The sequence below is a fragment of the Lepisosteus oculatus genome, chromosome 1, assembly GCF_040954835.1.
Source record: "Lepisosteus oculatus isolate fLepOcu1 chromosome 1, fLepOcu1.hap2, whole genome shotgun sequence".
In the NCBI taxonomy this organism is placed as follows: Eukaryota; Metazoa; Chordata; class Actinopteri; order Semionotiformes; family Lepisosteidae; genus Lepisosteus; species Lepisosteus oculatus.
This window is the reverse complement of record NC_090696.1, coordinates 64,410,695-64,423,758: the sequence shown is the minus strand read 5'-3', so window position 1 is coordinate 64,423,758 and position 13,064 is coordinate 64,410,695. Positions and strand designations below refer to the sequence as shown.

At 35.0% G+C, this 13,064-nt stretch overlaps 1 protein-coding gene across 8 annotated transcripts in view; it reads left to right on the top strand.

Annotated features, from left to right (window-relative positions):
• The window catches only part of elavl2 (ELAV like neuron-specific RNA binding protein 2), a 78,661-nt gene extending 67,687 nt beyond the window's left edge, over window positions 1–10,974 (top strand). For 6 of the 8 annotated variants that reach the window (XM_015345346.2, XM_006629893.3, XM_006629892.3 and 3 more), the window contains 3 exons: window positions 733–958; window positions 3,492–3,530; window positions 8,398–10,974. In XM_015345346.2, the coding sequence (XP_015200832.1) occupies window positions 733–958; window positions 3,492–3,530; window positions 8,398–8,728 (596 nt within the window). In that variant the 3' untranslated portion in view covers window positions 8,729–10,974. The remainder of the gene's footprint in view (window positions 1–732; window positions 959–3,491; window positions 3,531–8,397) is intronic. The other 2 variants (XM_069191225.1, XM_069191222.1) reach the window with 1 other exon arrangement.
• Window positions 10,975–13,064: the final 2,090 nt, after the last annotated feature.

The window sequence follows — 13,064 nt, the reverse complement described above, 5'->3', positions numbered from 1 at the left end:
GTGATGCTTTGCTCTTCTGTGCTGAGCCCCGTTTGTTGCTTATACAATGAAGTTGGCTTGTAGCAAGTCTAAGTATTCTTATTCAAATAATATGCATTAATCACTGTATGACTGCATTGAATTTGTCATGAAAGGATACTGGGGAAAATATTACCTAGCTTTACCTACAGCTGTTGTAGTTTTCAGATGTTTCTTTTTTCACAACAGAATTAATCTTGACCACAGGCCGAGCTACCAATACTAGCCATTTCTGTTGGCATCTATGGAATAAAAGGAGGAAAGACTAGATATGCTTACCCCCACCCTTCCAGTCCCAGCGATACACTGGGGGTTCTGTGACTCTCCTACAGGCTCTCCACTGTATTTTAACTAGAGCAGTCTGAATTTGAAATGGCAATTTCCAATTTCCAATTGTTACAGGAGAACCTTTTAGCTTGGTAGAATATCTGAAAGCTCTGACAGTACAGCTTTGTTCAATTGTTTTACTTTCAGTTATAAGCAACATTTTTTCCTAGTTATGAATAGGCAGAAATGAACATTTTTACCCCCAGCAGAAATGTAAAATGATTGAATTTTTTGGTAACATCGTTTAAGGAAATTTTATAAATATTTTTTTTAAATGGAATTTTGTACACCCCATAAACAATTTTGAATTAGCATAGCTTTTTGGTCAGTGGGTTGAAATTCCAAATTAACGTTTTCCCACCTCTCCTGATGGATTTTATTTCTTAGGGGTCTCCAGAGGGGTTGGTTTCATTCGATTTGATCGAAGAATTGAAGCAGAAGAGGCCATTAAGGGTCTTAATGGTCAGAAGCCACCAGGTGCCACAGAACCAATCACAGTCAAGTTTGCAAACAACCCAAGCCAGAAAACCAGCCAGGCTTTGCTCTCACAGCTGTACCAGTCCCCAAATAGAAGGTACCCAGGACCCCTGGCACAGCAGGCTCAGCGGTTCAGGTAAGGCCTTGCTCTTATTGCCGCACGTGATGGTTAAATGTATTTCAGTATGACTACTCTAAATCAAACCTGATGTCAGACTGGATGTTAGCAGCCTTTTTCTTCCAGACCAGAAGTGAAAAGCTTGTTCTTCATAATACTATGAAGCGCTCCTCTCCAGACCGCATTCCTAGTACTGTTTTGAATAACAGTATTGTATGTTTTTTTCAATTTTATTATTATATTCAATATAGCTACTGTAAGTAGTTCAGCTACCTTTTCATTAAGAAGTGTTAAAATGGGGCATTTTCCTCCACTGAAATATAATTTGTGTAAGGAAGAGGGGAATGTATTTAAACAGTTTCAATTTGAAACATAACTTATATATAGACTAACAGTGAGATGCAGTAGGAGGGTAAAGTGCTGTTAAGGATGGTTCAAAAGTTCAATTTTAAATTGGGAATCAAACTTAACAATTCAAAACCTTTTAAGGTTAATGCGATAGGCAGCTGTCTTTTCTCTGGTTAATAAACCATTTGACAATGTTTAATCATGAATGTTACACGTGTAGTATGCCTTTAATTTTTAGGAGAATAAAAATTCCAAAACACGTTATGGCAACAGACTATTCAATTTATGCATACATGGAACGAGGCCATGGATCTCCAGCTCTGTTTCTGGGGGGGGAACCTAAACTTGACATTAAAAAAAAAATTAAAATGCTTATGGTTGGCTTAGATGTGCTTTGGAAGATAAAAGCTACTTGTGTAAGGAATTTTTAAAGTAGGTGAATTTAAATTATAATCTGTGTCATGTCTGTATAGTCAGTGGAAAGACACTACCTCATAGATTCATAGATTACATTTCAGTCATTTGCCATCTCAACACATTTTCGCATTTTTTTCCCCAAATGCGCTACGGTTCAAAATTCATTCGGAAATTGATTTGTAAAACCTACTGAAAAGGGGGGCCTTTAATGCTGTGGTCAGACCCAGAGGACTCTACACATATGATGTAGCCCTAGGAATATTTTGCAGATGTGCATAGCATCATTAAAGTGCAGCCACTGAGTATGTAGTGAACAATATTAAAAATGTGCAATAAGTTATTAGATTGACTAATTGGTACTTGAGTCCCAGAACACATTGCAAAAATTGTACAATTTGTTTTTGTGAAATGGTATACTAGAAAAGGTTATCAGAACTGCTTATTCATATGTAACTTATTTCATGAAAATTCAAAATTTATCAGTATGATAAGTATTCCCAGATGTATATTTTTTGCATGAGGTTTATGATCCTTGATAGCTAATTGTTATGCGGGGAGCAAGGTTGTAAATAAAATCATAGATTTTAAAATCCACAGCTCTGAAAGTTGCTTTTAGTTTATTTAAAAATATGAATTAACTTATTTTGTAATGTGCATCATGCATTCAAAATCTGTGCAAAGCCTTAGATTATTTTTGTATATGTGCTTTCAACTGCCAAGTAGTGGACTGAAATGTACAGTAAATGACCGTGTCCAGAAAATTGTAATTGGCTGCTATAGCAGTTGCTCAACGTGTGGTGTTCAAAGAGACTGATGAAGACCAGAAGAGACCAGTCAGGTTTTGTATGGAATGAGGTAAAATTGCGTGGCACCTTGCTTCAGGGGCTATCATTAGTTTTATCCAGCCAAAATTTTGTAGCCCAACTGGTTCTGATGCATTTAAGTACACTAACATTGGAGGAAATTCAGTATACTATGGAACTTACGAAAGGTCATCCTGTTCATCAGAAAGTAAAAGAATGGAAGGCTTGTATTTTTCTAGGTCAAGGGAGGCAAGAAAACCTAAACTGATTAGAGAGCCATTTTACTAGTTGTAGAATTGTTCTATTGTATTAGTTTGACTAATAAAATGCCATGTTACATGACGGTAAAGACATTTATAGCTGGGTGCAAAGCAGGTTAACTTAATTTTTTTAAATCTGGTTCTAAGAGCCTATAATACAGTGGTATAGATGTGCTGTGTTGTATTCATAGGTATTACCTTTAAGTTTCACTAGAATATACCTTAAAATTGGAGAGTTGTGCTTCTAAAGACTCCATTGCATTCTTCTGAAGGTTTTGCTGCTGTTCTGATTTCAAAATAGGCCATAATTTTAGAACTCGGTATACCACTAATTATAACTTATTGAATTACAACAGCAGCACAGATTGAAGTAAACTATAAATGGTTTCAAACCTCCTGGGGGGTTAAGTCTTGTCACCCAAGCTTGCTCACTAAGGTGGTCTAGATGGTTATATAACTGGAATGCTTCTTATGAGGCTCTAAGATGTTTTCTAGGTAAGTCTTCAAAGATGTGGATGGTTTTAGTAATCAACTTGAGAAAGTTAATCTGATATCCAGCTAACAAATTAGGTTGATAAAGTGCTCACTTTGGAATAAAAAGCAGAACACCTTGGTGCTCCAGACTATGGGTTTTCAAGTCCTGTGCTGTAAATTCTTCACCCATTGAGTTCAGTTGTATTCCTGGTGTGATTTTGTTAATACTGTCTTTTTGTTTTGTTGTAGGTTGGACAATCTTCTTAACATGGCTTATGGAGTGAAGAGGTAATTACAAAATCCTGCTTTTATGTGATACCTGAATGTTTGAAAGCGAAGTGTCAGGCATAAAGGAACAAGTACTGTAGAGGCAAATTCCACCCTAAAAAATAGAAAACTGGCTGTGGAGTTTGAAGTATAATAGCAGATGGATGAACTGGTAGCCAAACTGCTACATTACACTGTTAAATGCAGCTCACACTGACACAGCTGCCTACTTTAAGATAACTTTGTTCATCAAATCTGGTGATGCCAAAGACAAATTTCTACCCCCTAAAACTGTAGCAAAAATAAATACACATTAAAAACATCAGTTGCCTTTCAGGTAGGACTTTTGATCTTTATTGCACCTATGATTTTGGTCAATTTAAAACTGTACAGTGTGGAAATAAAGTAGTGGTTTATTTAATGATTCCTATCCTGAATCTAAATCTAGAAATCTGTCAATCTTGCACTTATTAAAATAGTGCAAGATGTTGTATTCTTTCTAAATGGTTTCCCCCCTTTTTTTGGAGAAGTCAAGATACTGCATGATCAATTAATAAGACATAAAGGTAAAAAGCGTGTATATTTTTATAAGGCATTGCAGAAATGTATGAACATGGTTTCTCTACAATAAGGCTGTAATTATAATGCCTAATTATCTAAACAGCTCTGAGGTGTTTAGTTTATAACATTTGGATCCATGAATACTCAACTAAATATAACATGATGCTGGGATAATACTAACATCTAGAAGGTTAAACAAGGCAGAAAATAAGGTATCTGAACGTGATAAACTCCTTAAAGTATAAGATGACTTCTTGAGAAATGCACTCTGTGCTTGACCTCGATTTAGAAAAACAAATAAGATTCGTATATAGATATGAATTAGATTCTTGTAAGGTATAGAAATTGAACTTGTTGGATGTTTATCTTAAGACCTACAACTAATAACTCAGAGCTTATAGAAGAACTGGGCAAAGCACTAACTGTTGTGAATCGTGGAAAATTGATAGCTGATTAGTGCATCACTGGATAATATCGATCAGTTCTATCATAAACCTTTTGCCAAAATCTAGACAATCTGAGTTTTTTTTGCAATGAACTCCCTAAAATGAACATGGCAATTTAAAATAGTGGCCTGGTATTAAGTCGACCAGCTGTCAAAACTTTAAGGCTTATTCCTGTGGACAAAAAAACTTTGCTAGACATTTGTTCACTAATTGTACTGCTTAAGCCATTTCATCTGCATAACTTGATGTTACAGAAAACATTGTGTGGTGCCAGCTGCATCCAGAAATGAATGTCACATTCCTTCATTTTTAGAATGCATTTTAAACTGGCTTAAAATTCTCATGCATTTAGGTCTATTAATATTAGCACTCAGATCCCACGGTGCAATTGCAACTGTACACATGCAAACCCATTTACTTTAAGGCTAAAAGCAATAGAAATATTTCAAATCTTTTTTTTAACATACTTAAACATCTCTTGTAGCCTATTCTAAATGGGTTCAAATGTTTTCTTGTTACATTTGACATTGTGGACAAGAAAGATGATTGAACTTGAGCAAGATAGCTCTGCCAGAATAAAAAATGACAAAACTTCTAGTATTTGTAAATTTGAGACTAGATCTATCCTTTATCACTTCTGTCTCCTTCATTCTTGTAGTTTAGTTACCAGCCTTTAGAAAGCCATTCAATTAATCTACAAAAACATGATCATACTTCTAAGTCCATTAAATTAGGTCTGAAGTGTTAGCTACTCATTAAGTGGCCCAAATATTAAGCTTCAGAACATTAAATGGTTTTCAATTTTGAAAGACTGATTACTAGTTCTGGGTGCCATCCAGATTAAGTTAATTTCTTGGCAATATTGCAGAGTAAAATAATTATGTATCCCTTTAGCAGTCACTCCCTACAATATCAGCTTCTTTTGTGGCTCTGTGAATGTGGCCTCTACAAACAGCACAAACAATAACTGTCAGTGCTTTAATTTGTGCTGTTAAAAGTAGTATTTGTGCTGCTTTCATTTGAGATACAAGGAATTGTTTTAGAAGATGTCACTCAGCTCCTGTGTTATTTTCATGGCACAGGAGAACCAAGCCAGTCTGTACCATTCAAACATGCCATTAAATGTAGCTTTTGTGCTGTTTTGCATTCTGGAATTAGGGTTTTATTTTTGCATGGGGGAGATATGGCGTTGCTTAACCTGTGAAGTTAGTGTCCAGATGACCTTTGTGCAATTGAAACTGGCATTTATTCTGCTTTGATTTGAGATCTTAGCAGCCTGTCCAACCTAATACCCTTGTTTACTGTCAGTTGGTGTTTTCTACCATTGTATACCCTTTCAGTATTAGCTTTCTGCAATTACCTTTTTTCTTTGAGATCTTATTCTCAAGCTCTTTTTAATATGTACTGTACAGAATGTTTGTTTCTGATGTGTGCTTCAAAGCAGTAGTTGACACCATCATGAAGCATGATGGACGTTATATATATATATAGGGCAGAAAGGTATCAGCTCTGCAATAAGCCGCCTTGCGCCAAAACTTTAATTTCATGATTCAGTGATCTACAAGCTCTAAGATGGAAGGAACTTAATAGCACCGACTTTTGTGCAGTGCGGCCAGGCATTTCCGTTGTGGTTATAGATGTACTGTAGATAGTGCTTCAGGACTGGCGGGATGATAAAATCAATCTAAACAGGCATAAGTGCACAAAGAAATATAAAATGAACTATTGGCTATCTCGGAAGGAAAACGGTACTTTTAAAAGTACTCACATAGCAGAAACTTGGAGTACCTGGTTTGGATCTCCTTCCCAGTTGTATGGGAGCTGAATGACACAAATGCAAAAAAAAAAAGCAGCATGAATGCTACTTTTTAATGGCACAAAAATGAAATGGGAAATACTTTTTTTGTAAGGGAGCCAACTTTACAGAGCTCTTTTTTATGGCTATTTAATATTGAAAAGCTGTCCGGTATGATCATACAATGTGACTGGATGTGCTTTTAACTTTATTCTACAAAGCTCATGGCTAAGGTGTGCTTGTTAAGATCAGTTAAGATTTAGAAAATATTTTTAAAAATGTGCTGTTACTGATTTTCCTGATTTACCATTAACCACTCTGAAACTGGAAAGTAGCATTAATGCATATACCTAAGAATTTGTTTGTACAGGCCTTTCATGAAACATTTGCAGGTTGGTGTAGGTTCACTAGTTTTTGTTTAGATTTACCTATATATTTGCTTTTCAGCAAAATAAGCTATATAGATGGAAATAAGACTGTCCAAGGGCATTGCATTGATAGAGCAGTTTTAGCAATCACAAATAGAACAGTACATAAATACACATGTGACAAACTCAACTGGAACTGTCAATGAAGGTTTCTTTAAACTTCCTTCTTTGGCCTGATATGTAATGGGTAAATGTACATCCCTTGTGCTGTGGTTGGCAGAAGCTTAGAAAAATCCAATTCTTGATGACTTGGCAGATCCTTCAATTTTAGCAATTTTAGCTTTGGGGAAAAAATGTTGCCTAGAGCAACTGTTGGGTATTAGAAGAAACCAGCATACGCGTATGATCAATTGTGACTTTCCTCATACAGTAGTAAATCTAGAGTTGCTATCCGTCAAGGGTTGTTTCATCAGAATGGAACCTTGTTTCCAAACTACATTCTGAACCGCAGAAGCCTTCCTGGTGACATGTAGGATTCCTTCTGGTACTGTTGGGAGGTGTTTACATGAAACAGTAATTGTCCATGTTGAATTGATAAGTGACCATACTTGGGTGGAAGCCAGACATGACTCCCTTGGGTTAATCAGGGTTCTAAATCCTATCTCTGAGACATTGATTAGGTTTGTACTTTTTCTAGACAACCTCACAGACCTTAGCAAGAGTTTATCAAGCATGGAAAGGCATTTTCTAATGTAAAAACATCTCATTTAATGAAAGTGTTACAAAGAATGTGAATAGCCAATATTGAAATTTCATCTAATCTTTTGCTTTTTGTGCATTTTCTGAGTAAAGGGATGTTACATTTTTTAATTAGTCATTGAAATTGTCTAATGTAGTAATCTACATTGGAAAATGTTTTTCTTCTAGAGATTATCTTGAAGGATACTTTTCTTCCAGTTTAGCTTTTGTTATACAAATTACTATTGTTTTAAAAAGATGGTGTAGCAATTCTTTCTTTGAACTGGTACAACATGGTTAATTACTGTACCTTATTTTTGTTGTGATTCTCTGCCCACTCTGTACAGAACATGTTAGTTGTGCAGCAAGAAATGTGTCTGATCTTGGAAGCTAAGCAGTGTTGAGTGTGCACAGTGCGAGACTGTCATTAACAGTGTTCATTTCTCGACTGGGGCCTTTCTGCACATGATGCTGCCAGATCTTGATGTCAATGCCAAACGGCATTAAGGCCACCTCATAGAGGGTTTGTAATCCTCCCCCCTGCCTTTGCCTTTGAAGGGCTGTCTTCGCTATTTTTGTACATTTCAGTTACAGGACTCTTTTCTCTTTTTACCACCTTTCCTCACTTCTGAAACAAACACTATTTGGCTTTCATTATTTGCAGTCATCTTTTCATGCTCATCAGGTTTTTGTTTTTAAAGAGTTGCTTCTTGGGTAATAAGTGATGTTTAGTTCCCATACTGTTGCGCTGTATCAAAATCTATTAATTGCTGTGTGTCCTGGGAAAACCGTTACCTAGGTATGTTGCTTGACTGCTTTGCAAAGCAGTTTAAGTCATTGAATCATTTAACAGTAATTTCTTAAAGCAGTTTATCTTTAATGATTCAACTGTCACAGCCAGGTTCACAGTGCAGTATAATCAGTTTTTCAGTACTTTTTTTTTACGGTGGTTACACTAGGTTTGTTCTTTTGTATTGCAGCAGGTTTTCTCCCATGACCATTGACGGAGTAACCAGCCTGGCCGGAATCAACATCCCAGGACATGCAGGGACAGGGTGGTGCATCTTTGTTTATAACCTGGCTCCTGATGCCGACGAGAGCATCCTGTGGCAGATGTTTGGACCTTTTGGCGCTGTAACCAACGTGAAAGTCATTCGTGACTTCAACACAAACAAGTGCAAGGGTTTTGGATTTGTCACCATGACAAACTATGACGAAGCTGCAATGGCCATTGCCAGCCTGAATGGATATCGGCTCGGGGACAGAGTATTGCAAGTTTCATTTAAAACCAACAAAACGCACAAAGCCTAATGTCTCCTCAGTTTTCTTTATACAAAAAATATAAAGGTTAACGTAAACTTTATACATTAGTAAAAAGTCTTTGTAAGTCAGTGTTATGAAGGGAAACAAATGAATATTTAGCGTCCAACAAGTGTGATTTTTTTTTATTGCTAGTCTTTGACTCAACTTCTTAAATATCCTTTATGTTTAAATAGAGAAAATTCAGCAGGTTTTTTACCTGACATGTTGCATTCTGATGCCTTCTTTAAAGAAGGACCTTTTAAAATGTTTCAGCTAAAGTATTTTTTTGTTACATATCTGCTTTGAAAGAGTAAGTCTTGTAAGGCTTTGTGTAGTGATTTACTTTGTGTTTTTTCTGTGTCTTCATTTGCCTTTGGTGCTTTTGCCCTTAAGTGAGTAACAGAAGATATTTTCAATTCAGACTCATTTTTGTTTACATATTTATTTTGTAAAGCTATTTTTGGTTGTTGTATTTTGAGTAGGGATATGGGTGGGCTGCATAATATTGCTTATTGTAAGATTACTGGAAAACACTTTTCTTAAAGCAGTACCTTGCCAAAGAGCTAAGAACCTCTTTGATGTGGGTTTAAAAAAATCTATTTTTATAAAAAAGAAAAATTTGGAGAAACTTTTTACTGGACCTGGAACAAATATTTTGACTTGGATACTTTGAGAAATATCTTCATATGACACCTTGTGAGCTTTTGAACCTTACCAGGAAGTTTGCAATGATTGGGATTTCTGGAGAGATTTATGCTGTAAACGATTACCTTTTGAGATCTTTGTATTAACTTAAGATTCTAGAATAAGTGGCAGTGTTGGTTTCATTTGTATAATCATCATTGGAATGTCAGATCATCCTGGTTGTAATGTGACAAGCAGCTCACATTCAGTTATTTTGAAATACAAATCTTTAAAAAAAAAATTACCAAGGTTACTTTAGCAAAAAAAGCATGCAAATTATAAAGTGAAAATACTTAAAAGGTTTTTTGGGGAAAATAAATCAGTTCTTCCTAATGAATTCCCTTCAGATGGAGCTCACGGTGTTTAGTGATGTACTTGCTATATTGTTAAAGACCTGTTTTGTCTGTGTATTAAAGGAATGAAAGTGGTTTGTACCTGCTTTGTACAAATGAGAGGAAAGCCTGCTTAAGTGGCAGAAAAGTTAGTATAAATTTTGAATGAAACATTGGAAGGATTACACCTGAGCTTAGAGCTATGTAAATAAGTGTTTTTTGTTTAGTTTTAAGTATATGCTTAAGTTATTGGACTTACCAATATTTTTGTGTTTGTATAAATATTTTTGTTTGGGGTGTCCCATATTTGGTTTTACTTTTGGTTTTCTGTAGGTTTACACTGTCCATTTAAGTATACAGTATTTGATTTGTCTCATGGGCCAGATTTTACAGTGCATTGACTTTGTTGGTTGTTTGGTCTGTAGATAGTCTTGCTTCCGCTATTAAAAGAAATCTATAGTGACATTGCTTATTTTCTTTTGTTTTATATATAATATATAAATGTGGTAAAGTTATAAACCACAGTTTTGAACAAATCTCCTGCCATTTTTCATACGAGTCCTCTATATATGTATGCTGTTACAATTTACTTTAAAAGGTGTATAATGCTTAAACCACTTTGGGGGAATAATTATGCCGTTTTCTGACCATATCAAAAAAGAATGCAAGTGGTTTCCTGAGTAACATCTTGCTTTTCAAATATTGAACAAATAAAGGCTGGCGGACTAGCCTAGATGCACTGATAATTGTAATGTCCTGCTTTGTATAAACTGATCAGTACTCATGCTTCCCTTATAATAAGCAGTGTGCTATGCATTGTATATTTATATTTGCATCTTTTTTTAAAACTAGAAATCAAAACTTCAGTATAGTTGACAAGAGTATATATATGCTGTGATACACATGCTGCTGTGAGTAAGCACATTTTTCATGCTAGACCGCTCAATGCTCTTTACCAGTAAGTTACATTTATGAGATGGCATAAAGTCTTTTCCTGTATCCTTTTATATGTATTTTTCTGAGTGCAACTTGCATCTTGTAAGGAAAGCAAAAACTTGAATGTAAGGTCGTGCAGCTTATGAAAGCATTGATGGTAAGGCATAAAAATTAGGCTCTACTCCGCCGTGTTTATCAGAACACTTAATGTGAGGTTGGTATTTATTTGAAGTTGTATATGGATTCAGTTCACATCTGTTGGGATAAAATTTCTTCTGTTAAGTATTTAAAAGGATGTACATGTTATTTTCTTTGTGTTTGGATACTTTGTATTTTTTTCATGTTCAGTACATCAATAAACAAGTTGAAGGGAAAAGCAGCTTTTTAAGTTTTTAATTTGACTCTAAATCTTTGTTGTGCAAGAGCAACCATGAATCCAGTATACTTTTAATATCCATTTGAACTTTTGTTGACTTAAGTTTTTCTAAAAATAATTTGCCTTAAAGATGAAAGTACTTTATGAAGAAGCTTTCTGATCACCTAGTTTAAAAAAAATCAATTGATGTTTGTGATTGCAGTCTGAAGTGTTATCAAGTTTGGTATAATCTTGTTGAATAAGGATTGCCTTTCCCTTTGTATGGCCATGAGTTCTGCAAAAAAATTGAGGAAAAAGCAATTGTAAAATTGTGTGGGAGATTCTGCCTGTGATTCATGACTGTCTTGTACCGTAGATACCTTGGTGGTGTGAAAATTGAAATCGTGAGACATCTTTCCAATCAAGTTTTTTTTATTGGTTTTAGGGAATGAGACATTGTGTATAGGAGAAAAATATAAATGAAATTGATATTATATTCCAAATACAAATTGGATCAATACCAAAATGTCTGTCATAACATGCACAAGTTATTAAATGAGTACATTATAATAGTCTATAAATATATTGGGCCCAGAAGGAAATATTAAAATAACATCAGATGCAGTGCAGCTTTTAAATTGCCCTTTCTACTTTGAAAAGCAGGAGGTATTTTAAGCAAATATTAATAGCCTCCACTGGATAACATTGGATTTCTGCAAGCAGCAAGAACAGTTGGAATGGGAAGTGGAGTGTACTTCACCATTGTGTGAAAATTGTGTATAGTAGCAAATTGTTTTGTATGTTGGGCTGAAGTTCTGTTTCCCCCTCAGTTTGCAATAAGGTTGAGACCTCAGGAATTTTCCACCCTGGGAAGCTGATGCAAGTCTGCACCTTAAGCCAACCACCTGCTGGTTATCATGGTCTTATCTCGATGATTAAAGAGGTCCTAATGTTCATATTGGTGATTATATTGCATGTATAAATATACTTCATACTTGTTTCTGCTACACACAGTACTGTAATTATTTAACACTGTGTGTATATATAGAGGTTAATTTTCTTATTTTAACCTTTCTACAAAATGAGTACTTAACAATTCAAAGCTGCTTGTTTTAATATATGGATGTAATGCATTGCTACTTGCTAATTCTATTTATTTTTTTTTCAGAAAATGAGATCATTACCTGGGTTAAAAGTAGCTTCAACACTTTATATTCAACATGGAAGTGCTTTATAGTTACTACACACAGTTGCAGTACTTGGTTATAAACGCATTTCTGAATAGTCACTGCAGCCTCTAATCAGATCAAGAAAGCAAATCTGTATTGGAGTTGACTTAGTGTATGCAAATTTAAAGTAAAAAGTGGATTTTAATGATTTGTAAGCACTAAAATATAAACCTCTTGGGAAAAAGACACTGGCCTATAGTATCAAAAGCTGCACTTGGCCCAGCTTGTAAATGTGTTTAGAAGCAAAAGAGGATATGGTGTATATCTCTTACCTAACTCAGTTGAGATGTTCTGAATGGAAAGTTTTCCATACTGTATGAGTGACATGTCGACATGACAGGAGATGAATATCACAGTAGCAAATGCGCCTTAATGTCTTTTTCATTAACTTTATTAATACCAATACTTTACACTAATGTTTAGACTGTGTGCAGAACCCATAGAAATTCCATGAAGTTGTCATTGATTTTTTAATTCTGTAAATTTGGAAAATAGTTTTTGTCGATCAAGTATCAAAAAAGTATTCTTACAACTTACAAAAACGTACTATTCGGAAGAGTTCTAGCTTAAGGGAATCCTAATAGTTATTTTTTTTTTATTAAAATAAAATTTGAATTGTTAGCCTTCAAAATTCTTGTAAGTGTACTTGGACAGTTCCCTTAGCAAATACAATTTTACTTTTAGTGTTTTGGGTTTGCTTGTATTAAGTAGGTGAATCATTGTAGCTTGTCTAGGCTAAGGAATTGTGTACAAGTGAGAAGTGAGTTTTGCTATTTTTGGTATTACCAATTTGTTTTTGAGCTGTATTT